Consider the following 20,686-nt stretch of genomic DNA (forward strand, 5'->3'; position numbering starts at 1 on the left):
CGAAGACCGCAGGGTAATCGGTGGCGGTGAGTAAAACACTCCTCAAGGCGCGGAGGAGCGCTGAGACGAACGCCTCCTCTCGCGCCGTTTTCTTGTCCGCTGGGTCCGTATGGGGCAGAAGCATTTTGTTATGTGTTGGAGTGCTAGAAGGAGGAAGGAGTGACAGGACCCAAATGCAGGACAGAAAGTTTAATAATTTACCTGGAAACGCCAGGGATCAGGAAAAGAACCGAAAACACTCAACGTAATCAACAACCATCAACACACGGGTTAACAGGCTAATACTTCTGCACTCAACAAAGGAATACCGGCAGTACATATAGCTGGCAGAAAAACAGTAATTGGACACAGGTGCAAACAATCAGTGACCAATGTAAAGCTGCCGGGGACCAATGCAGGGGGAAAACAGGAAGCCCTTTCAGCATAAAGGTCCCCGGCAGGAAGTCCCAAAAGGGGACTCATAAGACCTTCTTTTCTCTGATTCTTCTGATTTCCCTGTCTTTCTTTTTATGTCCTTCACTAAGTTTCTACAGTTCTCAGTTTAACTTCCCCGAAAAACCATATTTATTTTTCCATTTTTCTAATTTTTCTATGTTTCTAGGATCCTTTTGATGCATCAATTTTGCGTCACCGCTGACTAGTTCTTCTAATTTAGTGTTCTTATTACCCATTTTATTATTATTATTATTATTTTTTTTTATATTCAGTTACTATTTGTTTTTACTCACTGCTATTCATTTATTTATTTATTATTGATTAATTTATTATTTATTTATTATTATTGTAGACCTACACTTATTATTTTAACAGGCTCCTTATCCCCCCCCCTTTTCTGTTTTTTAAATTCATTTAATTACTGTTATTGTTTAGTTACTGAACTGACTTGTCTGATTGGAGGAGATGGAGAAGCTGATTAACTCGCTTTACGTCACATTAATTATTTCTATGATTTTCTATTCTTCCCATGGTACCAATACTCTCTCTCTTGGCCTTATGCTCAAAAGCATTATTGATGCTGCACTGGGGTTCTTTTTGTTCCAGGTCTCTCACAGACCGCGGGTTGGGTTTCCCACAGACCTCTGGGATCATCCCAAGTTTCTGATTTCCTGAAAGCCCTGCTCGGTTTTACCCGAATACGTTTATAAAATTCCTCTTACCCTACAGGAGTCCATCTCTGGTCTCTCTTTTCAAAATTCAATCGTGTCACTCCTCGTCCCTCACAGCAGATCCTAGCCTCTCAATGCTCCAAACCGTTCCATTATGGGACGGTTTGGATCCCGGACGAGCACCCAAGTTGTTAGGTAAATTCTTTTAACAAATAGACTCAGAGGACGAACTTCAGCAAGATTATATAGAAGTTTTACTTGCAAGAAGTAACAGTCACACAGCACCTTGGTACAGCATGAGGGTCACTGGCAGCTGGCAGCCCAACACATCAGTTTTCATGGTAACACAAAAGGGAGGTGATTTCACACAGAAAGACATCTGGGCCCTTATCAAATAGTCAGGGTTAAACCAAACTGTGCTCACTGAGAGCAACAATTATATTTCCACAATACACAATAGGCCCCATTCAGAAGGGTTTCAGTTATACTGAAGTAAGGTGGATCAGGTCACAGGAGGGAAAACATTTTAATTTCTCTAACAGTTTGGAACTTAGTTGCTGCTCTCTGACAAAGATCCATGCCAGCATGTCCATGGTATGATGAACCATGCCCATGTCAGGATCTCTTATGGAATTCCCGCTGTGGACGTTTATTTTGACATTAATTCCTGTGTTGTCTCAAGTTTTTCATCAATAACTATTTGCATGTGTCCTATAGCTTCTTGCCAGATTCTTTCTTAGCTTGCTTGTTGAATTCTATGTGAGTATGTTGTTGACTTACCTGTTAGTTCACCTTTTAGTTACTGTTGTCCTCCCAGCAGTTTCCCCATGTGACTCTCTGTAGATAATGATATTCTCCTTTGTTTTCACCTCGCCACATTTGGGTTTCCTGGTTTGCCTCGGTACTTTCTAGTTGGATCTTACTCCCAGGGTATGTTTTTGATCTTGTATTTTTCCCCCTGGCTTTCTCTTAGTTTATCATTTTGCTTACTTTTTAATACAACCATATACATCCTCACCCTGCTTTGTCCTACAGTTGTGTCTGCACCCTTGATTTCTGTGCGTTTCAACGTAAATCATGACAGGCTAGTCTACCTCTTCAGACAGGCCAGGGCACAGTTCAGTTGGGTATAGTGCACTAACCATTCCCAGGCACAGAACACCAACAAGCTCATGCAAGAAAAACCACAGACTTGACCTGTCAGTTTAATGTGGCATCTCAGCAGATTTTTTTTTTATTTAACAGCTCCTAATTTGTTTTTTGAAAGAGTTTTATCACTTGTCATAGTCAACACATAGTCTTGAGCAGCAAGAATATACTGCATGTCCAGATAAGACTTTCCTGGAACTTCTCTCAATAATGAAAGCCTAAAGTTCTGTATGTTACAAACCCTGATGATATTAGACAAGCCTCTGACAATGTTTAAGTCCAAGCTAAAACCCTTTCTTTTAGCTCTGCATATGACAACTGAGTATGTTTTATCTGCACTCATTCTCCTTTAATTTTATTTTAAGTTAATTTTCTACTATTTGCTGTTTCTTATTTTAATTTTTGCCTTTGTAATTTTAACTTGTCTGTTTCTGTAGAGCACTTTGTGTGTTAATTGTGCTATGCAAATAAACTTGCCTTGTCTTGCCTTAGGTTTACAGCAGCACCACTTGAAGCATCATGAAGAAGCAACATCTAAATCTGTTCATTTCATTCATTGCAAAAGGACTGGTAATTAGTGTTGCTGTCAATAACCTGTTAAAATGTGTACAGATGCTCATATTCTACTGCAATGCATTTAGAATTAGTGGTTTGGGTGTTTTATAACTAATGTATATTTTTATGTAAATAATTCAGAGTAATTACTGCAATTTAATTTCTGCATTTTCACATAGTATGCCTTTCATAATTCTAACAAAGCATCTACTACTCTAGGGCTGGATTATCAGAAAATGTGTGCTGTTGCAAATGGAAATAAGACAATTAACTCATGCCATTAAAGTTTAAATTAAGCATACACACCAACTGATAATGGAATTTAATGGGAGTCAGGATTTGGCATCCAACAGGCTTGCCCTATAACACAAGCGTGGACTATGAGGACAATTATGATGAGTCTGATGCCAGTAAAATCATTATCCCATCAATCTCCACTTTCATCTGCTGTATATGTCAGGATCCTGCCATGGACTTCCTGTTATGAACTTTTAGTTTGAAGGATCAGACAGGATCCACTTTTTCTGTTCGTTTCACCTAGTTTTAATTTGGATTGTTTTCACCTGTGTCTTGTTTTCTCCCTCTTAGTTAAATACCCCTTTGTCTCCCTCAGTCTTTGCCAGGTTGTTTGTCGATTGTCGTTTGTGGTTTCGTTCCCGTCACAGAGTTCAGAATTTGTTTAGACAACACCCAGCTTTGTTTCCAGCCATGCCTGAATTTTCCTGTCTGTATTTTGTCTGTGGAGTCCTTGTGTGTTAAGTAACCTTTTTCATGTCTCTTTGAGTTTTCCCTCCGAGTCTGTGTCTGTATGTCTGTGTTAGCCTGATGCGTCACCGTTTGTGTGTGTGATCCAGGCTGTGATCCAAGTTCTGTGTGTGTATGTTCTGTCTGCCTGTGGTATCCTCAGTGTGTGCGTGACCCAGGCTGTTCCGAGTTTTGTGTTTTTGTTAGCGTCCCCTGTGAGTCCCCGAGTGTGTGCGTGAACCAGGGTGGATGGTCCGTGTTCTGTTCGAGTTCCCTGTGCGAGTCTTTGTCCCCATGAGTGTGTGTGACCAGACCGTCCTCCGAGTTCCATGTGCGAGTCTGTGTCCCCGTGAGTGTGAGTGACCAGACCGTCCTCCAAGTTTCCTGTACAAGTCTGTGTCCCGGTGAGTGTGAGTGACCAGACCATAGTCCTAGTTTCTGAGTTCTGTGTTCGTGCTTCGGCAACTCCGTGTTCTGTATTTGTCTTGTTTAGTTTATTGCTTCTGTTTGCCCGGGGTCCTAAGCCTTTTTCCCTAAGTTTTGAGTTCCAGTCTCTGAAGCGTATTTTTAGTCTTTTAAAATAAAACCCCCCAAAACGTTGCAGTATAGGTCTCACTGGCAATGCCATGGTCATCTATGTTATTCTGAAATATGCCAAAAATGAAAACAGCCACTAACATTTATATCCTCAATTTAGCTATTGCTGATGAGTTGTTCATGTTAAGTGTTTCTTTTCTGGCCACATCGACTGCTGTTCGTCATTGGCCCTTTGGGTCATTGATGTGCAGTTTGGTAGTGTAGATGGAATCAATATGTTCACATCAATCTTCTGCCTGACTGTGCTGTGTATTGACTGTTATATAGTAGTAGTCCACCCTCAAGGCTACCCACTACCGCAGACCCACTGTAGCCAAAGTAGTCAGTATATGTGTGTGGGGGCTGTTGCTCATAGTCATCCTACCCATCATCATCTTCGCAGACACTGTCCCAACACAGCAGCATGGTCAGAAGCATTTTGGATGCAGAACAGGTGGATTACTGTGCTGTAGCTTCCTGTAGACAAGAAACTTGTAGCCCTCCGGATTTCCCAAGGACTGTATGGTTCCTGATATGGTGTTTGGGGACATATACCTCCCATACAACCACAGTATAACATTGTGTATTCACTACACTATATGCTTCTGATTGCTAGAGTGGATCACCTCAAGTCACATGGTGTAGCCACAACCTTAAGTGGAGTTCCTCAGCCTTGGATTTCCCAGGGGATTTTGTGATTTCAATTTAGTTGATATACATGTAACTAAAAAAACACGTAAGAACCCATGAGTACACAGATGTGCCATACAGTAGATAAATTGACATAACAACATGTAAAAATATGTCATTGGAGGTTTTGGATATAGGGCAAAAGTGAGAAACTTTGAACAGCAAATGCACAATATAGCAACCAGTTCGGGCTGGTGGACATGTTGAGAGAAAAAGATGTGCAGATAAACACTTTCAGTTGTCATATGCAGAGATAAAAGATTTTAGCTGCATAAAACTGAAACACTGTTGATGTTCTCAGAGTCGAGGATGGTTCATATGGCAATAACATGTCAGAGATGTACTGTGGGGCTGAGCCATGAAAAGACTTATACACAAGCAGGGCTGTTTTGAAGTCTATTCTCTGAGCGACAGGAAGCCAGTAAGCAACCTCCCTCTTCAATTCAATTCAATTCAATTCAACTTTATTTGTATAGCGCCAAATCACAATACAAATCATCTCAAGGCACTTTACAAAAACTAAAACTAAAAACCCAACAATTCCCTTATGAGCAAGCACTTGGCGACAGTGGAGAGGAAAAACTCCCTTTAACGGAAGAAAAAAACCTCCAGCAGAACCGGGCTCAGTTTGGGCGGCCATCTGCCTCGACCGGTTGGGGTGAGTGGATAGAGCAGAGAGAAAAGAACAGCAACAATAAACAACAAATAGACACTGCAAGTTGGTGGGGCCAGTAACTGCACATCAGCGATAAACAGCTCCAGGACCAGGGACACCTGCAGAAGGTACAGAGAGAGAGAGAGAGAGAGGGAGGGAGAGAGCACAAACTAGGGGAGAGAGAGAGCACAAGGTTAGTAACATTCAATGGTGGAATATACATGAGGTGGGAGAGAAGGGGGGGGGGGGGGGGGGGGGGGGGGGGGGGGGGGGGGGGGGGGGGGGGGGGGGGGGGGGGGGGGGGGGGGGGGGGGGGGGGGGGGGGGGGGGGGGGGGGGGGGGGGGGGGGGGGGGGGGGGGGGGGGGGGTAGGGTAGGGGAGCTCAGTGCACCGATGGTCCTCGGGCAGTCTAGGCCTATAGCAGCATAACTAACTAAGGGATGGTTCAGGGTTGCCTGAAGCCAGCCCTAACTATATGCTTTGTCAAAGAGGAAGGTTTTAAGTCTAGCCTTAAAAGTACAGAGAGTGTCTGCCTCCTGAACCCAGGCTGAGAGCTGGTTCCACAGGAGAGGAGCTTGATAGCTAAAGGCTCTGCCTCCCATTCTGCTTTTGAGAACTCTGGGAACCACAAGTAGGCCTGCACTCTGAGAGCGAAGTGGTCTATTGGGATAATATGGTACTATGAGGTCTTTAAGGTATGAAGGAGCTTGATTATGAAGGGATTTGTATGTGAGAAGAAGGATTTTAAATTCTATTCTATATTTTACAGGGAGCCAATGAAGAGAAGCCAATATAGGAGAAATATGATCTCTCTTGCTAGTTCCTGTCAGGACTCTGGCTGCGGCATTCTGGATTAATTGGAGGCTTTTTATTAAGATATTAGGACATCCAGATAGTAATGAGTTACAGTAATCTAGCCTTGAGGAAACAAACGCATGGACTAGTTTTTCTGCATCATTTTGAGACAGGATGTTCCTAATTTTGGAAATGTTGCGCAGGTGAAAGAATGCAGTTCTAGAAATTTGTTTTATGTGTGAGTTAAAGGACATGTCCTGGTCAAAAATAACTCCAAGGTTTTTTACAGTAGTGCTGGAGGCCAGGGCTATGCCATCTAGAGTAGCTATAATTTTAGAAAAGTCATTTCTGAGATTTTTAGGCCCAAATATAATGACTTCTGTTTTCTCCGAGTTTAAAAGTAAAAAGTTACTGGTCATCCAAGCCTTTATGTCAGTTAGACAGGCTTGAAGTCTGGTTAACTGGTTCTTCTGGGCTGATATTCCTAAAAAATATTTTAAGAGGAAAAGATCAGAAAGTATGTTCTCTCAACAAGCATGTAGTCACTGTGTCAATGATAATCATTTGGTTTGCTCACTTTTCATTCTTTATTTTGTTTTCAGTTTTCTATTGTCTCATTCTGTAACATACAGAACTTTATTCAGTGTCGCTCCCTGCCACCATTTTGGATCATATTTTTTGTGACTACAGTGCATTTGTGCCACAGCATGACATGTTACAGCATATTGCCTGTAGGTGGAGCTTAGTTTACACACAGCTTTTAACAGGTACTAAGTGCATTTACAAGTAAAGAAAAAACTATGATCATAGTTTGTATACAGTATAAATATACACTACTGTATATTTACAACACTACACTAGCCTACTACTGTGTATAAGCGTTCCTCTCAAGTTACAGTGGGTATTCAGACCCCTTTAAATTTTTCACTCTTTGTGTCATTGCAGCCATTTGCCAAAATCAAAAAAGTTCATTTTATTTCTCATTAATGTACACTCAGCACCCCATCTTGACAGAAAAAAAACAGAAATGTAGAAATTTCTGCAAATTTATTAAAAAAGAAAAACTGAAATATCACATGGTCATACGTATTCAGACCCTGTGCTCAGTATTGAGTAGAAGCACCCTTTTGAGCTAGTACAGCCATGAGTCTTCTTGGGAATGGTGCAACAAGTTTTTCACACCTAGATTTGGGGATCCTCTGCCATTCTTCCTTGCAGATCCTCTCCAGTTCTGTCAAGTTGGATGGTGAACGTTGGTGGACAGCCATTTTCAAGTCTCTCCAGAGATGCTCAATTGGGTTTAGGTCAGGGCTCTGGCTGGGCCAGTCAAGAACAGTCGCAGAGTTGTTCCGAAGCCACTCCTTTGTTATTTTAGCTGTGTGCTTAGGGTCATTGTCCTGTTGAAAGGTGAACCTTTGGCCCAGTCTGAGGTCCTGAGCACTCTGGAAGAGGTTTTCTTCCAGGATATCTCTGTACTTGGCCGCATTCATCTTTCCTTCAATTGCAACCAGTCGTCCTGTCCCTGCAGCTGAAAAACACCCCCACAACATGATGCTCCCACCATCATGTTTCACTGTAGGGATTGTATTGGGCAGGTGATGAGCAGTGCCTGGTTTTCTCCACACATACCGCTTACAATTAACGCCAAAAAGTTCAATCTTGGTCTCATCAGACCAGAGAATCTTATTTCTCATAGTCTGGGAGTCCTTCATGTGTTTTTTGGCAAACTCTGTGCAGGCTTTCATGTGTCTTGCACTGAGGAGAGGCTTCCGTCGGGCCACTCTGCCATAATGCCCTGACTGGTGGAGGGCTGCAGTGATAGTTGAGTTTGTTGAACTTTCTCCCATCTCCCTACTGCATCTCTGGAGCTCAGCCACAGTGATCTTTGGTTTCTTCTTTACCTCTCTCACCAAGGCTCTTCTCCCACGATTGCTCAGTTTGGCTGGACGGCCAGGTCTAGGAAGAGTTCTGGTCGTCCCAAACTTTTTCCATTTGAGGATTATGGAGGCCACTGTACTCTTAGGAACCTTGAGTGCTGCAGAAATTCTTTTGTAACCTTGGCCAGATCTGTGCCTTGCCATAATTCTGTCTCTGAGCTCCTTGGGCAGTTCATTCGACCTCATGATTCTCATTTGCTCTGACATGCACTGTGAGCTGCAAGGTCTTATATAGACAGGTGTGTGCCTTTCCTAGTCAAGTCCAATCAGTTTAATTAAACACAGCTGGACTCCAATGAAGGAGCAGAACCATCTCAAGGAGGATCAGAAGAAATGGACAGCATGTGAGTTAAATATGAGTGTCACTGCAAAGGGTCTGAATACTTATGACCATGTGATATTTCAGTTTTTCTTTTTCAATAAATTTGCAGAAATTTCTACATTTCTGTTTTTTTCTGTCAAGATGGGGTGCTGAGTGTACATTAATGAGAAATAAAATGAACTTTTTTGATTTTGGCAAATGGCTGCAATGACACAAAGAGTGAAAAATTTAAAGGGGTCTGAATACTTTCCGTACCCACTGTATATTGTACAAAATTTGTACCATTAAGAAAAAAACCTGATTCAATTCATAATATTGGTAAGTAGTGCTGTTTATTATTCAGTTTATATTTTAGTTTGAATTATGATTATTATTATTATTGATGTCATGCCCCAAATGTAATTAAATGGATAATTGAAATTGCAATGTCATTTATTATTACTTTTCATTGTGAATTTTTTTATAACTGTATGATTAGTTTTAGTTACCGCCACACCAACCACCAAGTTGTTTTTCTGATCACAGCAAAATAATTTTACAGTATATTACCTGCAAACACAGTCCTTATCACTTTGTTTTGAATACAGCAATCACTCACTCTATATGAACTAAATTGGACTCAGTACCTTCTGAATACCATGATTTGTAACAGGTTTTTCGCAAGGACAAGGCTCAGGCCTTGCCTCCACACGACTGTGAAATTAATTTGCGTCCTGGTTTGCCTCTACCCAGCAGCTGTCTCTACAGCCTTACAGCCTTTCAGCCTCTCTGAGTCTGTTGCTTCTGAAATCATCCATCCTTCCTCTTCGCCTATAGGAGCAGGATTTTTCTTTGTTGATAAATAAGACGGTTCTTTAAGACCATGTATAGAGGACTTAATGAAATAATGATAAAAAATAAGTACAGCTTACCCCTTCTTGATTCTGTATTTGATTTCTTGCATGATGCAACAGTGTTTACCAAGCTGGATTTATGCAATGCTTAACACTTGGCCTGAATTAAAGAAGGGGACATTTAACATGCCATTGGTTGAATAAGTTTGTATTCGTATACCTGGATGACATCTTGGTTTTCTTCCGCACTCTGACGGAGCACACACAACATGTGTGGTTGGTCTTGAGAAGCCTCCTTGTGAACAGGCTATATGTGAAGCCTGAAAAGTGTTTCACGTGTCCTTTGTAAGCTTCTTGGGGTTTGTGGTGAAATGTCAATTGAAAGCCAATCCTGCTAAGACTCGGCAGTGGTCGAAAAACTACAACAGAAAGAAACTACAACAGTTTTTTGGGTTTGCCAACTTTTACCATAAGTATATCCATAACTACAGTAAAGTTGCTACACCATTGCCCTATCACCATTGACTTCCACTAAGGTTCCCTTTGTTTGGTCACCAGAAGCAGAAAATGCTTTTGCAAAACTTAAACAGCTATTCACCTCTGCACCTATTGAATTTCATCCCAAAACCTCTCTCTCATTCCAGGTGGAGGTGGATGCCTTGGACTCAGGGATTGGCACGGTACTGTCACAGAAAGAGGATCAGAAACTTCACCCCTTCGCCTTTTTCTTTCGCCAGTTAATGCTGGCTGAGATAAATTACAAAGTCAGTAACAGGGAGCTGTTGGAAATTGTAATGTCATTACAGGAATGGAGACAAAATCTAGATGGTGCTCCCTATTTATTTGTAATCTGGACTGACCATAAAAACTTGTCTTACCTTTGCTCTACACGCAAGTGGCCAGGCACGGTGGGTGCTGTTCTTGGGTTGGTTCAACTTCACCATCTCCTACCAGCCCAGTAGTCAGACCAGACCAGATGCTTTCCCACCTGTATGAGGACCCGGAAGAGTCTGCAGAGCAAGTGGAGACTATCCTTCCTACTAACTGCATGGTAGGAGCGACCAGATGGGAAATTGAGAGAAAGGTGGAGGAAGCTACCAACCCTCAGCAGAAACCAGAGCAGTACCCTCCACTAAATCTATTTGTGCCCCCTCACCTTCACTCAGAGGTACTGCAATGAGGGCACAATTCGAAGTTTGCCATCGAGAGGTTCAACAGACTCTCCTGTTCCTGCAGCAGCAGTTTTCGTGGTGCACGGAATCCCCCAGGACATTGTATCTGACAGAGGCCCACAGTTCTCTTCACAGGTCTGGAGAGCATTCTGCAAAGCAGTGGGAGCCTCAGTCAGTTTGATGTTGGGGTACCATCAGTCGAATGCCCAGAACAAGCGGGCCAACCAGGACCTAGAAACTGCCCTCAGATGCGTGATTAACCACCTGTGACAGTTCCCACCTGAATGTAAGGTGGGTCAAACAGTTTGGCCTAGTGCAAGAGATCTCCCAATTCAGGTTGAAAATAATAATTTGGCACCTAGGTTTGTTGGTCCTCACAAGATTGAGCACCACCTAGTGTTTCCCGAGAGCCGGATATACCTATCCCAACCAGATAGTCAGGAGAAGTGTGTACCTAGTGTTTGATCAGCAACCCAGTATACATACGCTACAGATAAGTCTAAACCACAATTCGCATTCTCTGTGCGAGACGGGGTACAGGTTTAAACTCCATTTGTCATGACTCCTTGTCACTATTATGCTCTCCCTGTCCTCACAAACACAAACCTCTAGACGCCAGAAGAAATGATCTGCTATAAGTCTGTACAGCTCAGGACCTGTTCCACTACACCACTGTGACACGTAAACTAACTCAGTAGGCCCTGGCCACTCAATTCAATTCAATTAAAAAAACTTTATTTATCCCCAGGAGGCAATTTAAGGCACGCAGAGTAGTGCAGAAGACATAAGCCATAAAAAATAGCTTATGCAGCAAATCAAAGGGGAAGAAAGAAATAAGATAGAAAGAAAAAAAGGTGCATATATTAATAAATTAAACAATATTATTGTGCAGTGGGTAAACATTGGTACATAGCAGCAGCAGGATTATAGACATTGTCAAAGCAGAGTCCTGATCTCTATGAGTGATGCAGGTTGTGATTATGAGAGTCCATAAGACTATTTGAAGGAGTGTGGGTTAGGGGTGGAGAGGGCTATAATGTGGAGAGTGTGGTTACTGAGTTGGTGGGAGGAGAAGGGGGGACAAGGATAGCTGTGAGTTGAGGACCTGGGAACCGAGGTTGTTCTCCTCCTTACATCTTACATGCATCTTACAGCTGGAGCAACACAGCAGTCGTCCGGATGGGAGCCACTCAAATGCAGAAAACAAGACATGAGTGGTCCTGTAAGATCCTGCTAGCTGACCTCAATGTCTGCTGCTCACAGAGGGTGGAGAGGGCTCTGACTGGTAGTCCAATGATTCTGGTGATTCAATGATTCAATGACCTTTACTGTGTTCTTCAGACGAGTTCGATTTTAGAGACTGATGGAATGAAACAACATATGAAAGAGAAGGTGAGTACACTTTCAATGAAGACATAGTAAAAAGTTTGGAGGATGGCCTTGCTGACTCCAAACGAGTTTAGCTTCCTCCAGAGATACTGCCGCTGTTGGCAATTCCTGAGGATCAACTCTGTGTTGGAGATGAATCTCAGCAGCTGGTGAAAGATGGTGCCCAGATACCGGTACTCCTCGATTATCTCCACCGATCTCCTGTGAATGGTTGTGCATCCAGTTCCCGCTGCTTTTTCGAAAACATCACCACCATCTCCTTGGTCTTTTCCATGTTCATTTGCAAACAGGAGCTGTCATATCACTCCACGAACTCCTGCAGAACTGAGCCGTGCCATCCTCCAAAGACAAAACAGTCAACATTTACACTGACTCACGTTACGCTTTTGGTGTTGTTCATGATTATTGTTGTCTGTGGAGATTCCTCACATCAGCTGGAACACCCATTGCACATCATGTTCTTGTTGCAGCTCTGTTAGATGTCATCCTGTGAAGCTCACACTAACAGAAAAGATCCCATTTTTACAGGAAAGTCAGCAGCAGACACAGTTGCAAAAGCTGCAGCCACAATGGGGTCAGATATTTTACCTCACTCAACTTTCTCTTTCACAGGAACTCAACCTACAGGCTGACCTGTCAACCATGCAGTCACTAGTAAGCATATCAGAAAAAAAATTGCAAAAAGGGATATGGCTTGGCCCAGACACCAAACCTTGTTTACCTAAAGCTTATTTCCATATTTATGCAAAGCTTGCTCATGTTAAAGATCACGCATCCAAAGGAGGGTTGTGTACATATGTTAATACCCACTGGTACACCAGGTATTTTTCAACATAGGCAGCTGAGTACTGAAGAAGATGTATAATCTGTGCAGCACATAATGCCTCTGGTGCCATTAAAATGTCATTGCAAAGCCATCCCCCATGATGGCCCTTTTCAACATTGGATGATTGATTTCACTGAACTGTCAACATGCCAGAATAAGAAATACTGCTTGACTATGGTCTGTATGTTCAGCAAGTGGGTAGAGGTTTTTCCTTCTTCCAAACAAGATGCATCCAGAGTAGCAAAAGCCTTGATCAGAGACATCATTGTACGGTGGGGTATTCCAAAGAAGATCAGCAGTGACAATGGTCCTGGGTTTGCCAACAAAATGTTGATTTGTCTGACTACTTTGGGTTTGATTTCAAATACCATTGCTCTTATCGTCCACAGAGTGCAGGTGTAATGGAATGACAGAATGGCATACTCAAGAGCAAATTAACAAAATACTGTGAAGAAACAGGTTTAACATGGATCCAAGCACTACCACTGGTGCTATTTCACATGTGTATAAGAACAAAAAATGCGCATAGTAAGTCCGTTTGAAATCATTTTTGGGAAACCTCCTAGTGTAGGACTTAGTCCAAACAAACAAGGGATTTAATTGTACCACTTTTTTGGGGGGATGGGAATAACCGTGGAGTGTTTCTACAGCTTAGGGAATATGCTACAGGCCAAAGAGCTTTGGAACAGGATCTAGAACATGCCCCCAAGCTGCACAGTACCTGATAGTCTGTCCACTGATGTCTGGACCAGGTGCTGTATTTATTTAGTTTTTTTTGAGGGCTCTCACCACGTCCTCTGTGTGGCTTGTTTGAGTGTGGAAATAATTTCTTTGAGCTCAGTGTTGTTGTCAGGTTCAAATCTGGAATAGATGGAGTTAAGGTCATCAGGGAGTGTTGTTGAATTATAACCTGCGACCGGGATGGTCCTGCTGGTTGAGGGAGCTTTATTCACAGCTGCCATATTCTTGAGGCCGTGCCAGGCCTAATGGAGGTTACCTTTAGCAAAAGATTGTTCCATTTTGTTCTTATATTTCAGCTTGGAGGTTTTAATCGCACGCCTGACGTCCTTGGTATCCTCCTTCTTTTCCATCTCGGAGCCAGTGAAGAAAACCCTTTTTTCTGTTTAGAATTTCCTTGAGTTCTTTAGCAACCCAAGATTTGTTGTTGGGGAAGATTGTGACGGTTTTGGTGGGAATGATAGAGTCCAGGAAATGTTTGATGAAACTGTGTCTACCTGGATATAAATATATATAATATTAGAGGGTGTGGATATGAGGCAGTTCCAATCAGTGGCTTCGAAGCATTCCTGTAATCTACTAATGCTATTCACTGTTAAGAGAGTGTTTTCGGGGTATTTTTTCTGAAAATGTAGCTGTATTAAAGGTCCAGTAGGAGTGACTGAACGGTAGCAAAAAGTCTCTGGAGTATGGGACATGCTGACCGCCGGTAATATTATGTCCATTTGCCGTGACAAGCACCAGAAAGTGCAATAATACTAAAATCAAGAAAAATATGTGGCTGTCCATGGTGTTTAAAATTATAATCCAGTCCTGTTTGTGGGAAGTGCAGGGCCGTATGTTGCAGTAACAACAACAGAGAGGAACAAAAAGAAAACAAAAAGCTCTCTGCGAAAAGCGTTAAAAAGCAGCACAAAATAGAATAGCCCCAGAATATTCCGCTGCCGTAATACTCATGAGGCACAGATATCACAGAAGTAAAAAAAATATGAAGGAAAAGTGAAAACAAAGTAAATAAATAATAATAAAAAAGTAAATAAACTACTCTGCGAGCTGACTAGTCACTGCACGATCAATGATGCAGAAGGTCCGGACAGATTACAGAGTGAAACAGCCGCCAGTCTTTTTGCTGTGTGAGCTGCCAACCCCCCAACACTCGCCTTCACTAACATTAGCACACAGCGTAATTCGCCTGTTACAATACTTAATCGTATACACAGACCCGCCCGCTCCCGCGAACACTTCTTCATACTGCAAAGCTAATTTGGTCTGGCCTTGTGAGGATGTAAAGGAGTGTTACTCCTACTGCATTAATGCAACCCAATTCACACCACAGCATGGCCAATAGCACCAGACCACACCTTTGCCAACACCCACATATTGCACCTACGTCACCAGGTAACATACACTCCCCCTCCGGACACCTACGTGCCACACGTGTGTCGTGAAAAAAATACTTGGAGGCACCTCTCAGGTCAAAGGATGGCATTCTGCAGAGCATACGTTCTGCAGAATGGGTCAATACCGATTGACCACGAGCACAGAAAATGATCAGCTTTTGTATCAGTTGAACAGCATTAATTTACACATCAGTCACTCACATGTAAATCATGCTGGCAGGATGGCATACATAATATAATTAGCGTCTCCCCGACTTTCCGTCTGCTTCCTTGTGACTACAAAGCCGTGTTAAAAGTCTTTGTTGAATTAACATAGGACACAGGAGCAGACATTTGTCTGTCAAGGTATAAATTTCCCTCACAATGTGCACGCACATTTTCACACCACGCACACACACGAGCACCAATTTATTACTACTAATCAGTCCTCTTCCATCTATAAAAGATGTCACCTCTGTGTTGCTCCTTGTAAGCATGGATCAAAGAGGTGAAAGGCATGGAAGGAGAGTAAGAGGAACTGCAGCAAGAGGAAAAAAAAGAGCTCAAGTTTCCAATGAAATCTGGGCAACAATTACCGAGGTCCATGACATCAATCATGGCTTGTCCTATAGAGAGACTGGACAGAGGGGCCACAGCCCATTCTGAGTTGGATCATTGTGGCATCTATTGTCAGGCTTTTTCGGAATGAGAACAGGTAAGTCATAATGTCACTGCATACCACTGTATTTCAGCTTTACTGCAGTGCCCTGTTAGAAGAACAAAGTGTTTGCCTTTGTTGCAAATGTTTAAAGTTTTGTGAGTGTCATTTTGGCCAGTGAGGTTCAGTTTCAGCCTGTGTGCTAACTGTTTTGAAAATGTGATGTCAGAGTGGACAAATGTGTTTAAGCAATTAAGAAAAACTGTAACCTACATTAGGATCAGTCATGTGTTGTATTTGTGTTGCTCATCAGTCTCTTAGGCCTTACATTGTCATGGCCAGTCTAAATATTGCTCATTTTGTACACACCACAGACATGAAAATGTGGACTTCACTGGGTCAAATTACTTTGAATTGAATTTTTTCCAATTTTCAACATATTTGCTATTTAATGTCTTACCAAACATTGTATGGAGTGTCGCCTATAGATTGCAGGGGTGAATCTGCAATCAGTTCCAAAGTAACAGAAGGGCAGACAAGCAGAGCAGACATTAAAACCAGATGTGGGGTTTATGTCCAAAACTACCCTCTTAACTCAGAAAACAGAGAGAGGAGAAGGGAAGCTGCAAGGATCAACTTCATCTTTCTGCAAAATAAAATGGAAATGACAGAAACCAGCAAAACCATCTTAATGTGTCTCAAATATTTTACAGTCACTTGACACTAAATTATTTTCCTGATGAATATGCAGTAAGTAATGCATTTCTGGAATAAGTAAGAAGTAATAATTTGGCTCAATAAAATTGCAAGATGGCTTGTACTTTATAAATGTCTGTCCTCTCACACAAGTATTATTATATGTATTTACCAGGGATAAGACAGAACTAATTTGTGTGTTCAGATCTTTAAAATGGTTTATCTGATCCCTTGTAGTCATATGAATACTGTCCTCTTTAAGTAGGTTAGGTAGAAGTAGCAGTTGTGGTTTGATGGCATTAGACTGAACCTAAATCCAGATTTAGTTTTCAACTTTCAACTTCTTTTTTTATTTATATGTATTTTTAAGTATATTTTCCATAATATTATTCCTGCTCTCATGTAATTGCTATACTCCTTTCACCAAAGAAATATAGAATAGAAATGTGTGTGTCAGATTCTCCCCATTCACGACAAATGTGGTCCGCCTCTTTTGAGTTTTCCACTGCAGTTGGTCAGGGTTCCTGAACAGTCAGTCCCCTCTGTCTCTAAAGTTATGGTGAGGCAGGACCTGGATGCCTTAGGTCCTGATCCAAACAGCCAAAGAAAATCACTTCTGACACCAAAGTGTTGTGGAAAGTTTGAGAAACCTCAGTATTCTATGGAGAATCTGAAATGAACTGAGACTTAAATGTCTTTTATGTATTTTATTGTATTTGCAAAGAGGTCACTGTCATGACAGAGCAGTCTGATGGATAATGACAGAGAAACAAAGGGCACAATGAGTAAGTATTATCAGAATGGATACAGTAGCTGCCAGAGTTACCAGCCTTCACCCCTAAAAGAGAGAAGACTGAGTCAAGGCGTTCTAGACCGAAATTCAAAACAAGAACAAGCAGGTGCCATAATGATAATCTGTGGTAAGGACATCTACATAAAGTTCATAAAATAGATTTTTTATTAAAGCTATTAAAACTATAAGACAGCTACTATATAGCTTAGTTCACTTGATCTAGACCAGTCCTAATGTGTTTCCAGTATTGTGTCTGTTAAAAAACCTAAATAAAACAACATGTGCAAATGGCAATGACACACAGTGAAAACAACTGTAAAAAAGGGAGCAAACAACATATATGTACTACATAATGAATGTAGGCTGCAGACTGTCAGCTGTGGATCTGTTCAGTTCATTTTGTCCGTTGTATCCAAGGGTTTTTGTGGCCTGTTTGCCTTGTGTCTCAAAGACAAAGAATACAGGATTGAAAAAAACAATGTTACATTTGATTACCTCTAGATAAATTCCAGTGTTGGTGCTTACTTGTCTTTTTACTCCAAGTTAAAGACAGTAGGATGAAATAAGAACGGCAAGGGCTGAAATAAGATTACACTGCTGGTAACTGGTGACCACAACTCTGCTTTTAACACACAGCATCCACATTTTTTAGCCCAAATGACACCATGCCCTGAAAGGTAGTAATCTTTTATTTGATTATTTTTTAGCACTAATAACTGAACGAAGAGCACACATTAGATGTACAGCATTGAAGATCACTCATAAAGAGGATCAAGATGCTTCGCACCCCCTTACACTTATCACATATTTTCCATCTCCCCTTCCTCAGATATAGTATATATGTTCAGCCAGCCAAGTGCTGAATGATACATTTTCATCAGCTGACAACACCTGGGAATCAGTGATCCACAGAAGGAAAAGAGCTGACTATCATCACATAGATTACTCCAAGGCAAGGGCATCATCTCTGCAAGCAGAGTCTTCACTTCTTTATCCCATTTCAACAGAAGTTAGTAGTGAAAATGTTCACTGCAGCTGGCTGCCCTTCAAAATGGCCCCAGATTCCAGCTCACCAGCGGGGTTGTCCTCTGGAACTACCCCAAGGTCCTGCTTGTCCAAGGGGTCGCCTGAGGGGCCTCACTCCAGAACAGCCCTGGTTCCCTGCTTGCTCGTGTGGTCAATCTCTCTTGTTCACCTGCGCCTCCTGGTCTGTGTCTTTGATTATTTTATTTTTAAATCTTTCAAAATAATGTTGCAGGCATTATGTAACAGAAAATATCAAAATGTATGGCATGTTTGTACATCTTAACTTATTTGAAGATAACCAATTACTGCATTTCACAGAGTGCAACCTTTCATTCTCTTCTACAACGTAGTCCACTTACACATATGTTCTGAGTCTAGCTGTACTGCTTTAGGTTATTGTGCACCAAGAGCAATCAACAAAGGTCACCGGAATGCTTCTGGTTTCTGGATTTAGCAACTAGATGCAAAATAGGGTTAGACAAACAATTTGTCATAGAATTTTTGGAACATTTTCTCTGAAACTTACCTATAGTCCATCTTAGATTAATGTTACAATGTTTTTTTCATTTAACACTAAAAAGCAAATTTCTTTCAGCACTGCAGACTGGTAGAATCACTGTCTGAGGCACCCATTGTGTAGGAAAGAAAAAAGCAGTAGGATTAAGCCACAGTTTAGCTGCATGACATTCAACAACAAAATTGTCACATTTTGCTTCAGACCATGTCCCCTAAAACAGTGTTCTAGAAACTATTATAGTTCTCTGTTCTAAGAAATATAAAAAAGTTCCTCTGTTCCAGAAGCACCTCACATTATGCCATCAGTACTCAAGTAAGTAGGTTTCAAAGACAGCAGAAAGTTATTTGGCATTTCTGTCACAGGCCATATACACGTGAACATTAAAATCACCTGGAATAACTAAACAGTCAAACTCTCTGAAGACAACTGAAAGCATCTCAGCAAAATCATCAATAATGGCTTGTAAATGATAAAAGGGTGGTGGTGTCTGTGCCACAATTGCTGGGTCTGCTGGTGTAGGACACTGCAGTGAAGGATTAAAATGACTCATTTGGAAATACCTGAAGAAGTCAGATTTTTTGAGATGTAATTTCTCACTTAGCTGAGTAAATGATGCCAGAGTCTCACCAATAAACAGGTTTTTGAAGGTTTTCAATTGAATTTTTCTAAAGACTTGGTCCTGATGGTGGTTTGAAGATGGTTTGAAAAGGTGATTTGACATAATACGGCTTAGAGAAGAGACGTTATAGAGACCTTGACATTTTCTAAATTGGGACCAGATCTTTAGGGAGTGTTTTACCACTGGATTGGTGACCAATCTTAGAGATGGGAGTGGCAGTGAGGATCCAAGGAGCGTGAGCGGAGACACACTGACCCGTGACTTTGGGTAGGGATAAATCTCCATTTGCCGTGGATTTCTGGAGGCGTTTGACCCATCATGGATAGGAGGAAATAATCAAATCAAGTTGTCAGAAAGAGGAAGCGGTAAAGCCCGGAACAGATATACAAATTTGGGCAGGACACACATTTTAAGTTTACACGGCCTACGAGGGATATGGATAAGGGTGACCGCTGAGTTAAGGAGTGTTTGGTTTGATCCACAAGTGCAGTAAAATTCTCTTTTTGATGCCCTGGACTACATTTCTGGCTCATCATGGTTCAGCTCCCTGCACTTCCGCAGTGGGGTACTGGCAAATGTAGTTGACACCAGAGGCCTGTCCAAAAACCACCTTCTCCATTGGCCAGTGGTTTGTCATTTCAAGGTCATGCCCTTCGGCCTTTACAATACTCTGGCCATGTTTGAGAGCCTGATGGAGAGGGTCCTGGTGGATATTCCTCGGAGTCACTGTGTGGTCTACCTTGATGATCTCTTCACCCACACTGCTGACTTCCAGTGGCCATCCTGAGTTCAGTGCAGAATCTGAAGGATGTTCTCCAAGCTGTCTGTCAGGCCCCCAGTATCCTCAAAGCGATGGACTGGTGGAACAGTTCAACCAGACCCTGGCCACACAACTATCTTCACCAGCCACCTTCCCTTGGCCCTGTGGGCTTATCAGACAGCTGTGCAGGAGTCAACATGGTACACTCCAGCTGCATTAATGTTTGTCCATGAGCTACGTACCCCTGTGGACCTTGTGTTTGCGGCCCCACTGGAGAACAGGAGTGGGACAATTTCTACAACCTAGTACTGAGGATGCAGGCAGTCCACAAACTCCCCCGGAGACACCTGACCAATGCAGGAGTCCAGCAGAAAAGGGCTTATGACCTTTGTTGCCGGTAGCACGACTTTACCCCAGGTGTCCAGGTGTAGGACTATAGCCCAGTCAGAAAGAAGAGAAGCTCGCCAAAGCTCTTCAGCCACTGGGTTGGGACGCTGTGCAGTCCTTGTAAAACTGTCAGAGTTGGTGTACAGCTGTCACAGAGGGGCCAGATGGTGGTTCTTCACAGGGACAGCCTGGCTCCCACCAGCCCTTAGGAACAGTCAGCAGACGCTGACCAGACTCTGCCTCCTGACCCCCTTGTAATCACAGCGCGCGACTAGGAGGCAGTGGAAGCTCCCACAACACCTTAGGGACTTGGATTGCTGGGCACAGCTAATCACCTTGCAAAACACCTAACTTGAAAAGATCA

General features: G+C 42.3%; 1 protein-coding gene across 1 annotated transcript; it reads left to right on the forward strand.

Annotated features, from left to right (window-relative positions):
- Positions 1-3,125: 3,125 nt before the first annotated feature.
- On the forward strand, positions 3,126-20,336 carry LOC113146365 (somatostatin receptor type 1). The gene is given in 8 exon segments (XM_074933700.1): positions 3,126-3,151; positions 3,153-3,265; positions 4,164-4,210; positions 4,212-4,344; positions 4,347-4,431; positions 4,433-4,557; positions 19,951-20,135; positions 20,217-20,336. Coding segments are annotated over 8 exon segments (834 nt in total).
- The last annotated feature ends 350 nt before the right edge of the window (positions 20,337-20,686 follow it).

This window comes from Mastacembelus armatus, chromosome 18 (assembly GCF_900324485.2).
Source record: "Mastacembelus armatus chromosome 18, fMasArm1.2, whole genome shotgun sequence".
NCBI lineage: Eukaryota > Metazoa > Chordata > Actinopteri > Synbranchiformes > Mastacembelidae > Mastacembelus > Mastacembelus armatus.